Here is a 22,521-nt window from a genome sequence, read left to right as displayed (position 1 = left end):
CTGCTGCTGGGCTCTGACTACAGTGCTCTATCTCCTGCTTGGTGCACCGCTGGCAGGCGGGGACTGGCAGGCGTTTCCTGAAGTGACAATCAGCAGGAGGCTCATGGGAGGAGGGTTTCATTCCGAGATTCCCATTTAGGTCCCAGTATGATCCCCCTCTAAGTAAGCTTGATAGCTCAGCCATGGCCCTGTCAACTTTGGATATGTCCCCCTCATATATTCTCCATTTGTGCAGTAGCCAGTCCCCCCTCTGTAATACCAAAACATGCAAAAGGATGCAATCACCCTTCCCTTACTGTAGGCAGCATAGTTAGCTTTTGAGGCAGGTGTAACTGTCAGAATAGAGTGAACAACAGGTAATCATCCTTGCAGTGAGATCAAGTATCTTCTATTTGAGTTGTGGTAGCACTTGATGCTTCTAGACATGGAATAACGCCTCCTCACGCTTGTGCTGCAGAGACGTAGGGCAAAAGGTTAAAAAGCTGTGTCATGAAGAACTTAGAGGTTTAGGATTTTGAGATGGCTTTCCAAGGGCAGTGCCTGCAAGTGCATTGTTTAGGGACCCCTTAAACTTTGGAGGATGTACACCACCTCTTGGACAGGCACTGGAGTAGTATTTGATTATTTTTTTTTCCCCCTAGCACTAACATCCCAAACCAGCTTCACTTAAAGAAAATAGGAATCTTGCCTGTCTCCTCATTGCGCAGCTGGGTTTGACCTTTTAAATGGATTTCCTATCGACTTGCTTTTTTTGTACAGTGAAGACTATCTTTCTACTTCTATTAAGGGCATCTCGGTGCATCTCTTCTCCCGGGGTAAGAGGTATAACTTGTAAGCCTTGAATACTGACAGTACTGCTTTCTAGGGAAGTTACACACAGGGCAACTATACAGGAAGCCTATAAAGGAAATGTAGCAGCAACTATGGAAGGACTGAGCAGCACAGTAGCCTTTTGGTTCAGACAAGCTGGGACTCTTGAGACTTCATTTCACTTCCCTGCTCCCTCCTAGAGTTCTGTGGATGGCCACTAATCACTCGCTGTTTGTGCTTTGGTGTGCCATTCAGAGTGGAGGATAAAACAACTGTCCTTCCAAGCAGACAATCTGAGATGCACTAATGGTTGGAGGGGCTCCGATGCTGTGGTGATTGGGACTGTAAAAATATTTTTACAGTTGACAATGTTATTTTGGAAGGTGCAAAAACAGTACACTTAAAATATTAGGCAATATCTGTGAATTACCTTGAAGGTTTTGGCTGGCGGTTCTAGCATTCCATAGTTCTAGCCATAGTGCTAGTAATTCTGATGTGTGATGAGAACAGAACTTTCTGTGCTGACCTTTCCGTCTAGAAGTGAAGGAGGGTGTAACAGTGGTGCGTTGAAGAGAGGAAAGATAGAGACAGTTGAGAATTGGCTTTTAAAGTGCTTTAGTGACATAATTGTTCACAACATTGTTCTTTGTACAGCGTAAGTACTTTACATCCCGTGTTACAGATGGCAAATCTGAGATACATACTGAAGTGATTTGTTCTGAACCAACAGAGGAGTTGATATACACTGGGACTGAGACCTGAACACTCTTGGTTCCCAGAGTTTGATTTCCGTACTCACATTATGTTCATTTGCAAAATAACTTTGTCTTGTCATCATTTGACCTGCTTAATTCTCCCCTTCTTTTAAAACCACTCAGTCCAGCAGCTTTTAAAAAGATGCTTCCATTTTACCACAGTGTTGAAAATAGATGAGCTGAATTACATCACTTGGAAGAGTTCCTAAAAAAACTCTCTTTGGTCTGCCACTTGAACTCTCAGCAAAAGAACTAGTTGGGGAAAAAAAAGTGGCTGTGAGGAAGTGGAAATTCACCAAAAAGTTATTGATGCTTCTTGTGGCATTTGAGACTTAGATGTCAAAAATCATACCCAGAAAATGTTCACCACTACTTAGCTCCCACTGAGCAGAACTTGTTTCCTGTAGGGATGCACATTTTGCTGTGGCGAGGTGAACAGTTTGGAACTAAACCTGAAGTCCACTGTTGCTGGGAGGCTCCTATGCTGTGTTTTTGTTTTAACAAGACCTTCATGCTTCAAAGGAAAAGATAATCTGCGTTTGCATTGTGGATTTTTTTGAAGGATACATCTAGAGCTGGGAATTTCCTCTCTTCTCCCAGTGGATTGCTTTTCTGCCAGGTGTGAAGCAATCAATGTGTCCTTCATCTCCCCACCGTGGCTCACCTTCTTTCTGGACAGTTGTCTTCAGATGTTTCCTAATTTCACAGTTAGTCAGCTCCTGGGGAAGTGGAGAGAAGAGTATCTGAAGGGTGAGACAGTTAGGAATAAGCTTCAAAATTCCTCTTCTCCCATAGCGGGTCTCTGCTTCTCCTTCTTTTTTCGCTTTTCATTTCCATTTGGCTATTTTTCCCTGAAAGGAATCAAAGGCTTTCACAGGAGAGAAGTTGTATTTTACAGAGTTCTAGATGCAGCAGGATGGCGCAAGCTTTGTCTTTTCCAGCTTCCTAAGCATGTACCATCCCTTCATGCTCCATTTCTGTAGATGTACCAGCCTCAAAGAAAGAAGGAATTGTTTCAAAATGTTCAAGAGTGCTCAAGTGTTCCGGAGCCAGAGAGTCTGCTTTCACAGAGGACTTTGGCAACCAGAAACATACATTTTTTGAGATTTTGGCTCCTAAGTCCCTTAGGTTTCTTTAGCTTTGCCTTCTGTCTCCCCTTTTCAAGTTCTTATTCCAACAGCTGTGTATCTTTAACATGTCCTAAAGTTTCTCTCCATCTTTTCAGGCTTTTTAAGAGACTTGCATGCCTCTGGGAACTTAAGTGAGTTGGACATTCCCAACATAGCAGCTTCATAAAATGTCCCATAGGTATAAAAATATAAATTCTATGAAATATATATATATATAGTGTAGTTAAATAGTGTTCTGGAGATCACTGGTACTCTGTTCCTCTTTGATTTGAGGCTTTTGAGAAGATAAATGCTGTTTTAGAGTAAAAACAAACCTGTGTTTCTTTTTTGTTTTACTAAGTTATTAATCCTCTCAAGACTGAATTCATTATGAAAAAAGATACAGTCCCATGAATATCTGGAACTACATTTTTGTGTCACTGGTTTCACTAACTTCTGACAAGACAAAACCAGGATTGTCATAACCTTTCTTCTCTTTGGCTTTAGCTTCTTTCTCATTGTAGAGACAGAAGGCACAGTGGGGAGTCTCTACAGCCACTGTCTTGCTGAAGTTCTGGAAGTCTACTCTGTATTTCCCTTCTTTGGTCTTGGACACAATGGGAGCAAAACGATAACCCCAGAGCACCTCTTCTGGGATGTAGGATGTCCTCACCTGACAGGTAGCGCTAGTGGCTTCAACAGTGCCATCTAAAAACACCACCAATTCAAAATCTTGCTGCAGAATGGTTTCTGCTGCCATGTGGAAGAATGGGCTGTTCTTATCTATGATATGATAAATAGTTAATGGGGAAATGAAGAAGAGATTCTCATTGCCAGCATCAACTACAAATTCTATGTTGACCTGGTCGAGAATGATTGTTTCTCCTTCTGGGGTGATGGTGGTCTTCAGAAGTTTTCCATAGATGTGACTCCCAATCAGCAGACTCTTCCTGAGGTTTGCCACCCGAATGAGGAGGCAGAGCTTCCCACCACGTTTGCTGATGACAGCATTCTTGCTGAAGGTGATGGTCTTAGCCCGGTTTTTGGACCTTGATATCTTGGCCAAGATGGCACCACACATAAAAGAATTGATGATTACCCCCAAGATAGACTGGAAGATGAGCAGGAAAATAGCGGTGGCACATTGTTCTGTGACACATCTGAAGCCATAACCGATGGTTACCTGGGTCTCCAAGGAGAACAGGAAAGCTGAAGTCAGGCCGTTGATATTCTCAACACAGGGGGTGTGATTTATGGAAGGATTGAATTCTGGAAGATCTTTGTGTATGTATGCCACAACATACCAGAGGAGACCAAATAGAAACCAGCTGCCTAAGAATGCTGAAATGAAGATAGTCATTTTGTATCTCCATCTGAGATCCAGGATAGTCGTCCATATATCAATCAAAAAGACAAACCTTGACTGTTCTACATTGCCAAACTCTATGTTACACCTTCCATCTTTAGAGACAAGCCTTGCCCTTCGCCGGCTACGTTCTCTGATGTGGCTGGTAAAGCGTTTCCGGAGGTAGTTGAACATTCCCTCTGCTGATAGTGTTCTAGAGAGTAAGAAATAATAAACATTATGGGTAATGCAGGTTTCGTTTATACCTGCAGGCAAGAAGTAAATTCTGACGAAGTCTCAAGACACTTGTTTAGGAAAAAGTTACATAATTTGCATATTTTCCCTCAGCTGGTGGGGAAAAGTTCCAGTAAGTATATGAGGAAACTAACAGATTCTTGCCTAAGGAGCATTCCAGCAAAAAATAATCATTTTGGCTTGCTCAGTAAGCTTTGAATCAGTCAGCTGTTAATCTTGTCCTCTGCTTAGTTGAACAAGTGGAGGCATAGAGAAGCAGGTAACTTCATTGTGGACATATGTTGGGAAAACTGGTGGGGAGTGGCTGGGTTTTGAGGAGGTCTTTCTGCCTTTTAGAAGATGAAGTGGGGCCTGCCTGTGCAAATGTGTGTGTGTGTACATCCGGCATTAGGATGTGATGTGGATAGCGAATTTCGGAAGACACGAGAGTAGATGCAGAAGGCATAATTAAGCCAGATATGCAGCTATTTTTAGCATAGTTATAGACTGGGTTTGAGGGTATGAATTTCAAACTCTGGAATCTCAAATAGGACTTTTAGGTGATAATAAAAGATTAAATTTCAGCACCAGGAGAATTGGATGTTTAATCACCACAAACGTAATGCTAGGACTAAAGAATCAGAATCTGAAATCCATTCTTAAAGGGAAGTGTAGCTCTGTGCCACTGTTAATTTTGTCCTTTATGATTGGCCATGTTAACAAGAGACCCAGGGAATATAAGTCATTGATGGAGAAAATACTACAGATGTGTTCAGACTGGAATTTGGATCAACTTACATTTGGAAAATTCCCAGTCTTGGAGCTATTCAGACATGCAGGCATGGGGAGAGGTTGATCCACTGTAGAGTTAGAGGTTGCCCGCTATGTTCATAGACAGATCTAGGGTCCAATTTTGACCCAAAACTTAGGAATGTTCTTAGAAGAAATAATTGATTTTTGGAGTTGATCACCCTTCAAGCATAAAATGTTTCCTTGCCAGAGAGGATGTGTTTGATTAGCGCACAGTGCTAACCCACCCCGAAAGTGTACCCTTGTGTGCCTATTTATTTAGTGTTTGTTAAACAAAATTCTTCTCATGTAGACGAATTTAACTGTGTACTGTAATCATATTTCTTGCGGGCAAAATGCTTCAGCTTAAAATCAACTGAAATAAATTAAGAACTTGAGGGGAAAATATTCTCACTGGTGACTCACACAAAGGATGTTCTGAGTTTACTGTGTCTCTAAGGACATAGTGTCCCCAGCCACACAGAGACCTGAATGTTTTGGGGACCTGCAGCTGCTATAGATGATGTTTTCTTCAGAAGGACCTGGGCTTGAAGAGTGCATCTCAGATCAGGAGACGCTGGGGGCTTTGTAACTGTTTGCTACTGTTACTTTACTGCCGCATTACCCTTCCCAATAGAGGGTCACACTAAAACAACCCTTAGGAATGATTATTTTTTTTAGACACAAGCTAAAGATGCTACAACACTTACCTGAAACCCTGCATCATATCACTGTCCCACCCAGGCTTCCTTTTTGGCTAGGAGCAAAATGCTTGGGCTCAAATTGTTGTCAGATGGACTGCCCAAATTTCGCTTGATTTCAGGGGGTAATAATATGCTTAAACAACTCTTGCCACAGATGTTTAGCTCCCTTAAGCCTTAATTTCATATATATGGAAAATGGGGATAATCCATAGGCATGCAGTGGATTAGATATACTGATGTGAGTTATTTAGTGTGAAATTTGTCTCATTTAACTTCAGCCATTTAAATGGTAGATAATTGCCTATGCCAGTTGTACAGCTGACTCCTCGCGAACAGTAAAGGAAGCGTATGCACCCTCTGAGGGTCCACTTGTCTTGTCACCACAATTGTTTTATGAAGGAACGAACGGCTCTGGTGAAGTCTTTCCTTCCTTTACTCTGTAGGCATCCAGACTAACTTAGAGAAGCTGCCTGATGTTTTAGTTGGCTAAAACAGAAATCCTTCCATTAGACATAGTTACGGGGCCAGAGAAAACCTTTAGGTATGATAATCACAAGCAAAGGGAAAATATTAAATTATCAGTGATGGAGTCTAAGCACGAATTAGTTACATTTTGTAAAGCCAGAGGTAAATTCTATGATGTGATGTCCTTGTTTGTATCAACAGCCCTGAGAATGAATTTGTTTCCATGTCTCATACAGTTGCCTTCTTTCTGCACTTAGGTGGAAATCACCTTTCTCCTCTGCTTATTAAAATTAGGATGAAAAAAAAATGAAGGTCACTTCTGTTGTAACATAGCTTTTCACTGTTTTAAACTTTTGCTGTTGAATTTATTAGTTGCGACTGTAGCTGACAAAGGTTAAACTTTAAGCACATATCTGAGGAAGGGGGGAATGAGGTCACGTTCTAAACCATTCTCAAGTTTTATTTTCCTGATGCACTTTTAATATGTTCGTGTTAATGCGTAGTTTGAGCAAAACCAAAATATTCCTGTGCAACACACTATTCCAAGAAGTTTTCCATTTTTTAACTTTTAACACCCCTGTTTCTTGTGCAAAAACGTGCAGCTTCAGCTGCCATTGGCATTCATTCATATTTTTTCTGCAATAATGTGAACATTAACTGTCACTACCAGAATAGACACAGTGTGCGAAATGCCGGGATGCCACACCTTGTGCATCACAAGCTGCACGCGTGCACCTTTGGCGTAGGTGAGCTACAGCAGACTTGCTCCTAATCCTAGTGAATAGACGTGAAGGGAAGAAATCTGAAGAAAAATTCTGGTTTCTAATCTGCCCATCTTCTCATGCTAGGGGTCGTGATAAATTGCTACCACAATTCTGGTAGGTCTGATTCAGCCTTCATTGGAAATCTTTGGGAATTTGACCAAGGATCTGGACATACAATTCAACAGATGATAATCACAGAAGAGATGAGAGCAAGCTAATCGGCATGGTCATCAGACTGGAACCTTGAAAATAATCCCCAACTTTACCATTCTTTTCCTGCCTCTTTAAGTCTTACATGCCCTCTTCAGAGGTTGTTTTACAAGCCCTGCTTAAGCTACCCTCAAGTAGATCAAAGAGGCAGAAGAATTACACCCTTCTTCAGGCAGGATGACAAAGGAATTCTCCCTTCAACAACTCTTTCTTGCTCCCACACATAACTGAAGTGTGCTGATTTGCTTCAGCAGGATAAAAATTCCCTCCTGTATAAGCATGCTGCGAGTATATCACAGACTATCTAGAGGAGATTATGTGAAGTGAGTTATATAATACAGCACTTAAAGTCCTTTCAGTTTAAATCAGCGAAGGTAATCCAACTACGCCTTAGCTAATATTTACCAGGATATGTTTCCTGTTGGGCCCAAATAAACACGGGATTGCTGTCTGTCTTGCATGTGAAATTCCTTGTTGCAGGAGTTAGCAAAGTTGCTGCTGTCCCCAGGCATAATGTGTTTATAGAAGGTGCACTGCACTGCTTGTAATCTTAAACAATGGGGCATTTACCAATAAAACTACTCAATGAATAAAGATGACACGTCAAGGTGAGCTATGAAAACACGGAGTTTCCACTTCCCTGTTCTCATATTTCACAGTGATCACTAGAGTAAGCAGAAACTTTTAGATTTCATTCTCAAATTCCTGATCTTTCCTAACTAATCTATCAGTCCCTCTACCCGGAATATTTGATAAATGCCCAGAAAGTTAATTCTTAACAGATGCATTTCTACCTTTTCCTTTCTCCGTGTTCCTGCAAGTAGGTAACAACAATCATTACAGTTCCTGATTGCTACATACCAGCTGGAGTTCCTCTGCTCACCCAGAAATGTAACTGAGTGGTCCTCTTTGCTCTTACTTGCTTTCAGTTGTTTTGTTTTGAAAAATTTTGAATGTGGGGGATAATGACCAGGCGCTTTAATTGTTCTTTGGGTAAGTCCTTTGTGCAACACTGTGTGCGGAGCACGTTAATCCAGGGAAATGGCTTTAATCTCAGCCACGTGCAGCACTTGAGGAGATCAGTGAGTGATGGAAGGGGAAGGTGTTTAATGTTTGATGGGGGCCTGACAAGAACAAAGTTCCATCACCTGCTATTTCACTAAAGTTCTGATATCCGTGGCTTCACATGTATTTCTTCCCTCACTGCAATGGATGTATGAGCAAAGTTGGCAGAACTGGATCATTAGGGGGAGACAGCGTAAACAAAAAGCAGCTGAACCCGCAGCTTTTGTTAGAAATACATCTTTGTTAGGGATTCAGATGAAGTTCTAAGAAGCTTAGGTAGAAGAAAGGGGGATACAGAGTTAAAGGATTATTTTTTTCAGTCCTGTTCAGGTCTTTTCAAAATTCAGATCTTCTTTCAGTCCTTTGTGTGTTTTTCTTTCTCTTGAACTTTCTCTGAACAAAGTATGTGAAATATCCAATTCCTAATACCTTATAAAATCCTTTTTTATTAGGAAAACAAACTATAACACTTAGTCTCATGGTGTATTATCTGCTGGCTGCTTTACTACTAAGACCTTTGGAGAGTATAGCTTATTTGCCTTTCACTAGCTGCTCTGGGTAGAGCAGGAATGTGCCTGTTGTGATGGGATGCCAATTGCAGCATCCCATCTCCCTGTCTTGCTGCTTATATCAAAATTATAATCAGAATCAAGGACTGCCAAAGAGAGCCAACCCTCTGTTGAGGGCTCTAATCTAGAGCTCTAATCTAGAGCCTCTGATCTGGCTCTAATCTGTTAGATTAGAGCAAGAATATAAGCTCGACGAAAGCATCCAGTTAGCCCTCGGGGTGTGTCTAAAAAGAATCTGATTTACACCATCCTCCATGGCCACTTCATCTTTTTCATGGGCATGTTAGCAAAGGGACCAGACCTGCTGGTACTGGCAAGCTGACACAGGCAGCTTTCTTCTTGGACCTGGCAATGTCGTCATTAAGTACTTATTCCTGATAGCAGATCTGAGCACTGAACGCGGTGGCTATGCCTCCAAAGTGTTGACTGAAATGCCAGTTCCACCTGGGAAATACGATCCTTCAGTCCGGCTCAGCATGCTAATCTGGTAGTCTTGTCACAGCTCCAGTCCAAGTGACTACATTTTACCAACCTAAAGTCCAACTGGGATTTCTAGTGGATACACCAAAGGATCTTATCCCCTGCCTTGGTCTCTCTCCTGCTAAGTAGAATTACTGTAAGATGTTAAAGAGCTGCCCTTTTCCATTGCGATGATGGCCATTTTTCAATGAGATTTTTCAAGGAGAGGCAAAGTGGTACTTGTGGGTTGTCCATTAACTTATGATATCCACTGTGAATATGAAATATCTTTAGAACAGATATCTTTCATCTCAGATTACTGTAAGCACACAGGTATGATCTAGCCAGCTTTATGTGAGTACCTAATGAAGAAGTCCTCTTGAGCGCCTAACTTTCCTCTTAGGATAGGGGGAGGGAGGTTTCATCTTTCTGTCTTTTAAACTGGGTGAACCAGGATTGTTTCAGCCACCCTGACAGTGAAATAACAAGGGGATGTGCTATCCCCTCCCTTGCTTCCCCCATGTCCTGATTTTTAAGGGAAGGAAACATATATGCTCTGACATATACGGAATGTATGGACTCTACAAGAGCTGATGATTACTTAAGGGACGAAGTCACTTCAGGAAGACTGTTGTTAATGCCTTGCCAGCCTATAGCAGGGTGTTTCCAAACCTCTGCCTGAAAATTGGATCTTCCTTCTCATTATGCTTTGTTTATGTTTTGTAGAGTTTGCTACCTGATGTGGTCTGCTGCTGAGCAGCCCTAGTGTTACTTGCGTGCACCTTGGAGTCACACTTCCAATAAGGTTCCAGTGACAACAAACAGTAGCTAATTGCATCCAGGAATGTTGCTCGCACTATGCCGTGTATACATGGTTTGAAAAGATAGGTTGCAGTTTCCCCTCACAAAGCTGACTTGAAGAAATAATTCATTCATGAGAACACAGGCAAATGAATAAATGAAAGAACAGGCACTGCAGCAGTTGGGGACTCAAGCAAATCATGTTTTCTGAAAGCTCAGGAGTGTTTGGGGTCCTCAAAGGTTAAAATACTTACTTCAGGTGTATAAATAAAGGATTTACAGCAATAAAGCCATTACTGTCATTGTTAGCAATTAATAATATTGTAATTAGTGCTGCACACAAAATTAATCCATGACTGCATTTACTGGGGGAGAGAGTCTAAAGACTTGAGCTGACTGGAGAGCAAATGACATGTCTCTCATAAGCAAGCACCGTTAAGGTTTTGGTAAATTTACAGAAATAGCATTCCTTCCTGCCCTATGTGCCACGGAGGCAAGAGGCCAGCCCTGGCCTACAGTCACTCCCTTTCTGCCACTTACTAGAAACATGGCACTTGTAAAATAGCTCTGTCTAGACAAAAACATTTGCCAGCACTCTCCAGCAATAAGCACTAAAGAAAACTTCATTATTTGATATTTTTGCAGTGCCAGACTAATTCCACAGCTCGACTGTATCTCCCATAGCACCTTCTACTGTGACAGAGAATTCCCAAGCAGCAGATGATCCACTTCACCTTCAGGGTGCATCACAAGATACGCAGTCATGCTGGGTATCTTGCCTCTGGAGAACAAAGAACTGGGAGCTAAGCTGTCTTTACTATATGGCAGGATTTCCCAAAAGAACTATTTCTATTTTCAGACAATTAGGTTTCCACTGAAAATATTAAATTTTCAATAGGAAGTGGCTCTCTGGGAGAAACTATTTCTCAAGCAAATTATATCTTTTGGGATTTTTTCTTTGGTCAAAAAAAAAAAGAATTCTCATTGTAGTGGACTTGTGTGTGACGTGTTGTGGTTGCAAGAGAAAAAAATTAGGGATTTAACTCACCAACAATGGTATGCTAGTTTTGTATTCTACTTCAAGAGAATTAATTTTGATGTACTGAGAATTCTTGAAAATAAAACATTTTGCTTTTTGTTGAAACTTTCTAAAGGAGGAAGGCAGGTTTTGTCTAATCAGTTTTCCTCCCTGTGGCCAGAAAAAGGCATTGTGCTCTAAACGTGTGAGAAAGGCAGACTGCAATAAGTTCTCACCTGTATGACTGAGAGAAGAAGCTATCTGTAACCAAAGAACTATGTTGCAGTAAGATGTGGGCTGGGGAGGCAATACTGCATAAACACCAACCATAAAAGTCACAGGGAAAATGGACAGAGTCATGTGAGCCAGTTCGCGTTCTCTCATTTTGTTGTTCTTTGCTGAAGTATTTAAGGGGTTGAATCATTAACTCACAATTTGTTTCTACAGATTGGCAATGTCAAGTCTCAGTCACCAGCATGGTGCGGCAAAAGGGCTTTCTGCAGGAGCCCCGAAGGCTGAGAGGCAGCTGACTTGGGCATCAGCGACACAGCTAGAAGACAGCCATTACCCGAGGCAAAACCACCTCTGAACACTGTGACAGTCCTGACCCTGCTTCGGCACCTAATCTCAAGGTATCTCGGTACTCAACATTACCTTGTCGTATAAAAGCTTCCGTTCACATACACTCTTTCTTTCCAAAGTGTCAGTAAATTTAAACTGATAGTGGCTTCATACCACCCTGAAAAGGACCCAGCTCTGGGTGTGGGGAAGATTGCTGACAGAAAACATTCAGCACTGTTGCAACAGCTTTCAATGTGGTTGGAAAAAGGTTCTTGCTTACTCAATACACAAGAAGAGCATGAAGTTGCTCTCTCTGCACTGTGCAGTACTAAAGGAACAAAAGCAAGAAAGCGAATGTTGCCGCGACATAAAGCCTTCTCGTGGTAGTTCACATCACAGGGAATTGCTAATTCCAGCCCCAGAGGAGAGACGCAGTAAAAGAATATGCAGAACAGACTACTGCAGCCTTGCTAGCTCTGCTGTGTGGTCATACACTGCACACTCAGTCAGCCTTAGAGACAGGATTTGATGTACTATTTGTCAGGTCTGTAATACTCCCTCTGTGTGAACCTGGGGAAGATGAGGGAAAGGCAAATGAGCACCTCACCTGGATGATACTGCAGTTCCTTTGAATTCTGCCAATGTGTTTTTATGATGTAGACTGTACGTAGCTCATCGGTGCTCCGACCAGATGTTGGTAAGTCATGGTATGAATTGCACGCTGTAGTAGTATTGCTCTGCTGCAATCTTTCACCTGCTTATAGCACCAGGGTAAACAGTGTAGTGGGTGGTTATCCTAGTCAGCAGTTTGGGAATATTTTCACATAGTGTTAAGAGCACTGTCCCATTGCAGTCCTTAGCTTCAGCTAGGCTGTAATTTCAGTATCCCAGTCTTTTGTGGTTGTCAAGGTGACTTTGATTTCTAAACTGGCAAAAAATCACTATGCTGGGCTGGTTTGTTGCCAATAAGCCAACCATAGCAGTGTAGATAGGACTGTCACGTTGGTCTCGATAAGCCAGATTCAAACCCCTGCTTTGCCAGGTTCCCATTGGGAACCCCAGCCCCGAGCATTTCTCAGATAGTAGGATTGTGAGAGAAAAGGATTGGAGATGTACCAGCTGACATGATAGATGGTAGCTGCATTCTGCAGCAGTAGCCTGCAGCTTCACCTGAAACGGTTAAGGATGTGAAGAGCAGAAAGTCGGATTCACTGGTCTAGAAACAGGCAGTTGTTGAGCTGTAGTCCCGACTCTGTGGTTTCAGACTGTTTCCATTGCTTTCTAACTCAAGTTCCCTGTCTGCAAAGGAAATAAGAATAATTCCACTACTTTACATGTGACTGTGAGGCTATTTTAATGTTGATAATGGTTTTTCATGATGTAGAGTGTTATTTTATTACAAAGCAACTTTTGGACTGCCCTGCCCTGTTAGAGTAGCGTGTTGCTTCAGTAGTAACTGAAATGATCCCTGAACACAGCTGTCACTTATAAAGTATTTTGAGATCTTTCGGGAGCAATGGTGTGCTATAAATACAAATTATTGCTATTTTTTTCCATATAGAGGGCAGTCCTTTCATACTTTATTCAATTGCTTTCTTAAGGTAAACAAAGAACAAAGTGAGGACAGCTTTCTCTCAAGATGACAATGTGTGTACATGTGTAGCTCTCTCCTTGGATAGTTTAGATCACTGAACTGTGTGTAAAGTAGTTTTCTGTCTTTGCATGTCTCAGGTGCCAGAGATTAAGGGCATGCTACATTGCAGCATAAGTTCTGTACTGCTTATTACTTAGCACTTCTCATCCCCCTTCCTTTAATAACTAGTACTCTCATAAATTAATCCCACATATATAGTTTATAGAGGTCTTTTCTACTATTAGTTCTTCTGCTACTTTTCTGTCTGTTCGCTGGTTCTCTGCTAGTTGCTTTGATTTGTCATTGTTTTGCAATCAAGTTGTCCTTGTTTCTTGAATTTCTGTACTGATGATCATTGTTTCTTTTAGACAGGAATATTAACAGACCATTTCCTTCATGAGCGTGCATTAGGTTCCTCTGTGTCCTGTCTGTCATTCAGAAGTTCTCCAGCCGATGTGTTGAAAGGAGTATCATCCCAGACTTGCTCTCCATTAATAGGCATTCTGGACTTAATTTTCTTGAACTTGCTTTTTATCTCAGCAGTCTAAAGAACCACCCTGATTGCTAGTAACATAGCGAATGGGAGCATCTGGAAGGGAGAATGTAGCCTCTTAATTCTTACTGTACATTTAAAAAGCAAAGAAACCAATGATGAAACCATAGAATTGTTAAAAAGGGAAAGGATTCATTGCGTTCCTGAACAGATGCACATTTTCTTGTACCCTTTTGCATAATATAGGCTCTCTCCTATAGAAGGCCCTTTATGTGTCTGTCCATCTGACATGCTGAGCTTATACTGAAGCACATCATCTGCTACCTGTTGATCTTTCATGCTCCTTTTTCTGCTCACTGGGCCTGCCAGTCTGTCATATACCAGCTGCAAGGTAGATTGGCACTTGCTGGCTGGTGCTGCGTGTTTAATCAGTTGAGGTTCAACAATGAGAGTATCAGGCACCAGTAGTTTGGAAGATTTCTTTTCATCATATAGCGCTCCGATCGCAAGTGCTGGCAGCACTACAGACTTTGATTGACAGATTCTGTCCTACCTCTGGTTCCTGAAGCCTGATTTCTGTGATGTTCAACCAAGCTGTCTAGATACATCTTGTCCCATTACAGTCTCATCTCAATAGTTTCCTTCCCTCAGCTCTTCTTGGCTGCTGCATCGTGACGTGGGTAACAGCCGCCGTTCCAGTGCCTTTTGTAGGGATGTATAGCATAGCCTGCAGCCCCTGCCATGGCTTTTAAAGTCAGTTTGTGGTCCCAAGACATGGGTTGTGAAAAAGCCTGACTTCAGAGATTTCCAGCTGAAGTCAGAGGTATTAAAGGCATTCAGTGCTCTTTCATACAGGGTCTGATGAAGCACATTTTGTCCGTCTGAATTAGAGTCCACTTGTGCCTAGTAGATAGATTAAAACGTTCCTGTGATTTATTACAACTGAATGCCATGAAAGCTAAAAAATTTCAGGAGCAAATCTTGAGGATCAAATCTCAGTAGGCAGCTATTTGCCTAATGTCCTACTTTTTTTCACATCTCCTGCAGGAAGCAAATGACTTTTAGTTACATGAGTATCTGATTATTCCCTGAAATACTCAAAAATTACCCCTTTGAAGGCTAATTTCTGCTTTCAGGGGCATGCACAGTGCCCTTTGAAGGTATTGAGGAACACCAGCTGCAAATCTAAAGACAGGGACAGAGTCTGATATCCCTGGGGTTTGCAGTATTTCACCAGCAGAGCTTCTTCTATTCCAATCCTTCAGTTACTTTTGTGTTCCTAATTATTTCTATAAGTGTAATTGACTTGCAAGACATTCTTGGCTTTCAGTATGCGTTGAGTGAATTATTGACCCGTCACATGGGTCACTGATGTGAAGAGACATATGAACAAACTGGGTGCAAAATAGCTACTTTGCATTCTTAATAGCAAGTGTAAGCCATTAATAACTTTGCTGCTTAATGCACTCAGAGCCTGCACAATTTTAGTTTGACATGCATATGGCTGAGTTCATCTTCAGCGTAATTTGAAATTCATTGGGCATGGACTTCATCTCCTTATGCTACTTTAAAGTCTCTCCTGTGTTGAGATGTGATATGCTAATTCCAGAGTTTATGGCTGACTTGAGATGTTACATTTGAAAAATCAAATCCAATTAAATCAACTTATTACCAAGGTCAGAGACCAGTATTCAGCACATTCTATTCCTTGCTATTTTGCAGCAAAGAGTAAACTTAGTGAGCATATTGTGCCTCAACCCGTAAACAAACTACTCTGCCCTAATAAGAAGGCTTCTGGCTGCAGAACCTAGGAAACATAGTCAAGTTATAAAGCATTCCCTGGAGAGTCCAAATATCTGAGCTCAGTTCCTGGCTTTTCACATTTTTTTATGTACTATGGGACAAGTGTTCTCCCCTTTGTGTCTGTTTCCCCATCTACTCATAAGACAAAAGTGAAACTAGGGTGTTGTGTGGATAAATTCAATGATTACAAAAAGCTTTGAGACCTCTTGAATGTGTTGCTGTGGACTGGCAACACAGCATCAGCTTGCTGTAGTCAGAATTTTAATGGAGCTCAGATTTTAGGAGAATATAGAATCATAGTATCATAGCATTGTTTAGGTTGGAAAAAACCTGTAAGATCAAGTCCAACCATTAACCTAGCACTGCCAAGTCCACCACTAAACCACATCCCTAACCACCACATCTACATGTCTTTTAAATACCTCCAGGGATGGTGACTCAACCACTTCCCTGGGCAGCCTGTTCCAAGGCTTGACAACCCTTTCCACGAAGAAATTTTTCCTAATATCCAATCTAAACCTCCCCTGGTGCAACTTGAGGCCGTTTCCTCTTGTCCTATCGCTTGTTACTTGGGAGAAGAGACCGACCCCACCTCGCTACAACCTCCTTTCAGGTGGTTGCAGAGAGCAATGAGGTCTCCCCTCAGCCTCCTTTTCTCCAGGCTAAACAACCCCAGTTCCCTCAGCCGCTCCTCATAAGACTTGTGCTCTTCACCAGCTTTGTTGCCCTTCTCTGGACATGCTCCAGCACCGCAATGTCTTTCATGTCATGGGGGGCCCAAACCTGAACACAGTATTTGAGGTGTGACCTCACCATCGCTGAGTACAGGGGCACGATCACTTCCCTACTCCTGCTGGCCGTACTATTTCTGATACAATATAAATGAGAGATGCCCAATTGCTATCTTGGCAGAAACTTGTTTATTATCTAAGAAGAAGAAAAGCTTCTGCGTGCATAATATCTTAATATTCTCAGCAAGGAGTGAAACAGAGGGGAATATACTATGGCTTTTTGAGATGGACAAATATTAAGCCAATTTGCAGATACTTTTGCAAATGGAAGTCTTAAGTTTAGATTTATTATGAGTTCCCACACTGTGCAAGTCTTTGTATTTAAATTACACTATCATCAAGTGCCCAGTGGCTCTTTCTGCTTCTTATTGTTCAGCATCTAATGCATTTCCTGCAGGAGGTCCTTATGTTCCAGACAAAACCAGACAGAAAAGTGAGAAGAACGCTGAATTCTTAGATACTCTTTACAAATAGCTTACTGTCTCCTTTCCAGTGGAAAATGTAGTTTAACCTGCACAGGCATCTCACATCTTTCCCATTCATTTAGGAGCTTAAGTCTTGCTGGAATTTTCTATGATGTCAATTCATTCCACCAACCTGAGGGAACTTGCTGAAGTGCCCACATTAGTAGTTCAGGTGCCTCAGAGTTCCTCTAAGTCGTTAGAAACTGGCATCTCAAGGTGAATTGTTTCCATCTGATTACTCCTCTCGAACTTACCTGTGTCTCCAGCTACACAGTCAGCTCTAGGTACCAAGACACCTATTTTGAGTTCAGTTTCTGCTTCTGTTAAGTGCCTATTTTGAACCTGGGACTAAATTACTTCCAAAAGTAGGGCCCTTACCTCAGTTATTAACAAACTTTTAAAAATCTTGTATTGCTTGCTCTAGTTCATGCAGAAGTCAATTATGTAGCAGACCTCGGGATGTGATTTGAGATTTCCAGAGTCCTAGTAAAGTGGTGTAAACCCAGTGAAGGATTTACTCTCACCTCACTTTACCCCTCAAAATGTTAGAAAAGCCCAGGCAGCTAATTTAAGAGAGACACTAGAGTTAGAGTGTATATGAGGACTGGAGGAGCTGTTCTTCACAGCATCTCATCTCACCTGCCTACCACCACGTTGTGTGAGCAACCTGGGTGACAAGATTAGACATACCCTCCAAATTTTAGATGAATAAAGGAAGTGAGATTAACTTCCTTGTTTTATCTCTTGATATTAGCAAACATTCACATACAGGGTGGCCATTCAGATCGTAGTAGCTGTAGCCCGTGATGCAAGTGTCACTTGTGTAACTGCTTGTTTTTCTCTTTGGGACAGAAATTCCTAGGGCTTCAAACACTATCTTGCTGTTTGTTACCTGTTCCATGGCTACTCTGTGCACATTTCTCCCTACAGCACAGCAGGTAGTTGAGAGAGTTTATTAAAGTATGAGCCAACTTAAATTGCTTTGCATTTATCATGGGATACTGCAGAGAAAGCATGTTCACATATCAAAACCCTGCATTTTAAAATCAAGAAACAAATAAAACCATCTTACCTCTCTGAGCACTTAGTATGGAGTGTGCAAACTCATCAGCCACCCACAGCCTGAATGTGGCCCAAGTTACCTGTTCTGTAGAAAAGACTTGTGAAGAAATTCAGGGTGGGCTAGCAAAAAACTCTGAATCTTAACTATAAAGCTCCTTTTCTCCAGTATGCAGGCCGAACTACAGTCCCATTTTGTGGACAAGAAACAGAGCCTCAGGTATATAGTGCTAGAACATCTTTTGGTGGATTGTGCTGCTGAAGGAATAGACAACTGGCACTTCCATAGCAACTTGGCTTGGAAGGTAAATCTACATTCCGGTGTCAAACTCCCCTCATTCCCACTGTAGTCCAGAGACTTAAGGATGTACCTTAGTTATCGAGTGTTAAGGTGGGCTGCTGATTACAGTTGAAAGGCAAGAGCAGCTTTCAGGTGCAGGATGCTCTGAACTCCATGGCTGGAAAGTGCTTTCACCATGACCACCCCTTCTTCAAGAACCACCCAGTTACCCCAGAGTATCACTGCTTACCAGCTATAGGTGTGGGTCCACAGAACTTCTGCCAAGAAACCTGAATTCCCAGAGCTGCTCTCTGTTACATTTCTCCTGAAACAGTCAAGGACAAACAACAGATCTGGATGGAGCTGGAAACCAGCAAGAAACTCAGGGAAAGGAAATGAGGCATGAGAGCCTCTTTCCACCACCTGTCTCACCAACTCCCAGCCCCCCCGTCTCCTTCACACCCAAATACAAATCCATGATTAAGACTTAGTGCCCTTTGCCCTCCTCCTTCCGCACTCCACACATTGCTCCCACTAAATAGGGCTGTGTTTCCAAGTCCTCGTGTACCCCCCACCAGCTACTTGCCGTCTGCTTTTCAACCTGAGAGCCTAGCCCAAGAGTCCAATGCCCTCTGCTCATCCCTCTCAAGCATACACCTCCTCACCCATGTGCTTTGTGTCGCCTTGTTCAGCTCCCCTGTCCTCAATCAGGAGCACAGCAAAGCGGGGTCAGGATCCAGCAGCCCGAACTGTGCTGGTATGTACAACAGCAAATTATGTCTAATCAGATGTATCGGCATGTGCCGAGGCTCTTATGCAAAGGCACCTATAAGACTCTGCATAGAAGGAGAGCGTGCTTGCTGCTGCTGACACTGCCCAGCACGAGCCGAGTATTTTGAAGTTTGTGTAATGCACGTACCACTGCTCAGAAGCCTCTGGCGTGATGAGGTATTAGCCGAAAGGATCAGTCCCTGGGCATTGCTGTATCTGCACCAAAACTGAGCTGGTCAGTCACTGTAGTATGTACGTATAACGCTTGTTAACAGTTAGAAGCTGATGACCAAAACTCTTTTACGCTACACCTGATTGGGCTTTTTTAACAGAATTTAAGAAAATAGTGGCAGTCATTAGATAATCACCGATGGAAAAAGGCTGTGGTATAGGAAATAGAGGCTATCAGTACAGAAGGGGCACCTGTTACTTCCTGATCATTCAAACCATTACTTTGTTATTTTCGTGATTTGATTCTATAATGGAGATTTTCCCCCTCTTGTGCAGTGAAGTTGCATCATGCAGAAAATTGGTTTGTTTAAGTAAGAACTCTTATGGTGTCTTTCGTCAAATGTTGTCAGAGAACATTACTAATAATTCATTAAAGGGGTACTGTCAGCTGGAACACTTTTAATTACCATTTTCTGACAAGTCAACCCTTAAGTGCTATGCCCTGATTTTTAAATTTATTACTAACACGTGCGCAGATTTTTCTTTTTCCCTGCTGATGTTTATATGGGTTGAGAAAAGTAATTGACTGTGAGATTAAGGAAGTGAACTACACACTACATGTTGTCATGCCCACAAAGGAAGATAATTTAAGGGTGGTTACTTTTTTTAACAGTAGTTTTGAGAAACTCGTTACTGTAGCCTCTGAGCATCTCAGTGCATCTGAATGTGGGGAACTTCTGCTATGTGCACCTTACTGCTGTGAAACTGAAACACGTTGAACTTAAGGTATAGCTGTGAAAATCGCTACCTGCTACTTGTTAACTGTCTGGGTATGCATGCTTAGCCTTTAAGTAACTATGAGGTGAAGACAGGCTGGCTGGTACTAATACAGGGTTAAAACAACAGTACTGGCAGTTACCACACGACAGCTAATATGCTGTAAACTTGTATCAGCTTATCCCACCCTAGTTTGTCTGTGTAGCCATACTTTAAGGCCTTTCCAGCCCCATGTCACTGTCAGAAATACCACTCAGCATTCCCAGAGAAGAGTAATGCCTGAACTGCCATCTTCTGCCTTCTCTATCTGAGATGAGTGCAGCAGATGCAGAGATTTTATTTGACTATGTGTTCTTAAGCCTCAGTAGCCTGTTTTATGGGAGCAGAAACTGAGGCAGAGAACTATCAAGAGGCTTGCCCAGGAAAAGGTAAGCCAGTGAGTAAGCAGACTAGAATCCAAACATCCTGTTCCACAAAAAAAGAGACTCTGGTTCCCTTGCTGTAGTCATTAGGTGACAATTTTGTGCAAGGAAACAGAAGGGACAGTCCATCTGGAAATATCGTGGATTTTCTCAGTCAGCTATCAAGAAAACAGTATGGCACTGAGCCTCTTACCTTGTGTCTTAAGCAGTAAAGGTGTCTGCAGAAGGGAGGTGGGAGAAAAAGCTGCCTGGCTTCGTGTCCCCTAGACCATGCAATTTCCACAGTACTTTGGTCCAACAGCTTCTGTATCAAAGGAAGAGAGCCCAAGGCCCTCTTTGGCTTTTATGTGTGGCTGTGTCAGCTGAGACTGGTTGCCAGCTCATCTATATGCAATGGCTCATTAACATTGTGGCTCGGTTTATATATTGTATGTGAAAGGCAGAGGAATGGCTGCTGGATGGATAAAAAACACAGCAGAAGTGTTGAGCTGCCAAAGTTAGGGAAAGTAGTGCAATATTACCTGAAGAAGCTGATGTTACTCTTACTGTCACCAACATCTGAGTCTCTTGTCCCATCCCACCAGTACAAGCACAACAGAAGTGTCTTGACTATTTGTGAGGATCAGGCCTTTTCTTTGCATGGGCAGTGTGGTTTTGGAAAGAACCAGATGCCTCTTGATACCTCCCATGTTCTGCAGAACCCTTTGCAGTTTGATTTATTTGGTCTGTGCTATATTAGACACGTGTGCCCTTGCCCAAATTCCTGCTTAGACTTTCCTTCCTAGATTTGAGCTGAAACTCAGAGTCCATCTGAACTCTTTGCAGAGGACTGACTGCAGGAGTTAACTCATTGCTGTAAAGTTGCTGTTACTCTCGCTGCATTGCTGTCGTCTTGGAGCTTAAAGAAATGTGCATCTCTTGTATTTCTCAATCCTTTGCATCCTGTTGATAAGGGATCAGGTGACGTAAGGCTGGAATCATCCCACTTACCTGTAGGCACACAAAAATTAGGTGTCTAATAAAGGTAATTCTTCTGGTTCCCTCTCGTGTTCAGAAGGCATTTCTTCTCACTCTAAGACAGGCATCTAAGGATGCATTGCCTTGTAGAGGTGCCCATCCTTCTCCATCAGTAGAGAAAGGACTTGGACTTGGCTGGAGCAGTTTATATCCCTATCTTTTGGAGGCCTACTGTAAATAAATGAGTTCTACTCTCAACATTAAAATCCCCAGACTGGAAGCTGATCTTCCCTTGGTTATACAGTGATAAGAACCCAGTGCTTCTAGCCACCTACTAGGGACAGGTGGAGGACATTCTGCAGGCAGGATCCTCTGAGTCTTAGAGGAGGTTGGGAACAGGATTTGTATGTTAAAAAAAGTTATTTAACGCTTGGGCAGAGCCAGATCTGTTCACACAGTTGAAACCAACAGGAGCTTTGTGACTCAATGATGCGTTTGCCCCAGAGTGTTCTGAAGACAAAAAGCACTGATATAAGGAATTAAGCTCCGTTATTAGCCATCCCATTGTTTTAATAGCTCTGTCATTAATAATAAATTTGATAATACTCAAGCAGCACTTTTCATCTCCAAAGCATGTTAATTCATCTGTTACACCTCTTAACACTCCTGTGAGGCAGGTATGCTGTTAGTGATACCAACACACATAGGCTTTTATAGCACCAGGAATTGACAATGGAATTGCTCCAGGTACTTTTACCAGGAGCTAACTGATGTGGTATACTCTGAAATAATCTGGTTATTTTTATACTGTGCCTAGTACATGCAGGAATCCTGTCCTTTTCACCTATTGGCAGTTTGTGATGGCACAAATTAATTTTCTTGTATCACACAACATACTGCAGATTGTTTAACCTAATTTTTCAAAGAAGCAAGCTAGTTCTCCTGCAATGAAACTCAATAGGATTTTTTTCCCACTAGCTTCAAAGAGCATAGTTGAGCCCTTAAAGGGATTTACTTCTGTTAAATATTATCCTTAAAACAGAAATTAAAAGCAAATGGGCTTTCTTCCTTTTTCCTCTAAGACATGTCAAAAGAATATTATAAAAAAGAACAGCTTTCCACAGCTTTTAGAAACTCCCCAAGTGAATTTCAATTGCAGGTTTTTAGGAAAGAGTGTAATTAACAACTTTATTCAGTCTGAAGCCAGAAAATTCTTTCTATATTTGGCATGAAAAAAGCAGA

The 22,521-nt window shown here is 42.0% G+C and overlaps 2 protein-coding genes across 4 annotated transcripts in view; one reads left to right on the top strand and one right to left on the bottom strand.

Annotated features, from left to right (window-relative positions):
* Positions 1-1,408: 1,408 nt before the first annotated feature.
* On the bottom strand, positions 1,409-20,606 carry KCNJ1 (potassium inwardly rectifying channel subfamily J member 1). 3 transcript variants are annotated; one of them, XM_076358647.1, is made up of 5 exons: positions 20,516-20,606; positions 19,101-19,168; positions 18,432-18,506; positions 17,915-17,989; positions 1,409-4,233 (listed from the first exon to the last, which is right to left on the bottom strand). In XM_076358647.1, the coding sequence occupies exon 5, from the start codon at positions 4,212-4,214 to the stop codon at positions 3,099-3,101; it is 1,116 nt and encodes a 371-aa protein (XP_076214762.1). In that variant the 5' UTR covers positions 4,215-4,233; positions 17,915-17,989; positions 18,432-18,506; positions 19,101-19,168; positions 20,516-20,606; the 3' UTR covers positions 1,409-3,098. The 3 variants fall into 3 exon arrangements, with proteins under 3 accessions (XP_076214762.1, XP_076214761.1, XP_076214763.1); XM_076358646.1 differs by lacking the exon at positions 19,101-19,168; XM_076358648.1 differs by lacking the exons at positions 17,915-17,989; positions 19,101-19,168.
* Positions 11,550-22,521, top strand: part of KCNJ5 (potassium inwardly rectifying channel subfamily J member 5) — a 47,844-nt gene continuing 36,872 nt past the window's right edge. Inside the window, exon 1 of the mRNA XM_076358645.1 lies at positions 11,550-11,729. The gene's annotated coding sequence lies outside the window, so the exon portion shown is untranslated. The remainder of the gene's footprint in view (positions 11,730-22,521) is intronic.

This window comes from Aptenodytes patagonicus, chromosome 23, assembly GCF_965638725.1.
Source record: "Aptenodytes patagonicus chromosome 23, bAptPat1.pri.cur, whole genome shotgun sequence".
Taxonomy (NCBI): Eukaryota; Metazoa; Chordata; class Aves; order Sphenisciformes; family Spheniscidae; genus Aptenodytes; species Aptenodytes patagonicus.
Note: the sequence above shows the minus strand (reverse complement) of the source record. Positions and strands in the feature narration are given on the sequence as shown.

Excerpts from the sequence above, each read along its gene's own strand:
- KCNJ1 (XM_076358647.1), bottom strand. The coding sequence starts at position 4,214 with ATGTTCAACTACCTCCGGAAACGCTTTACCAGCCACATCAGAGAACGT.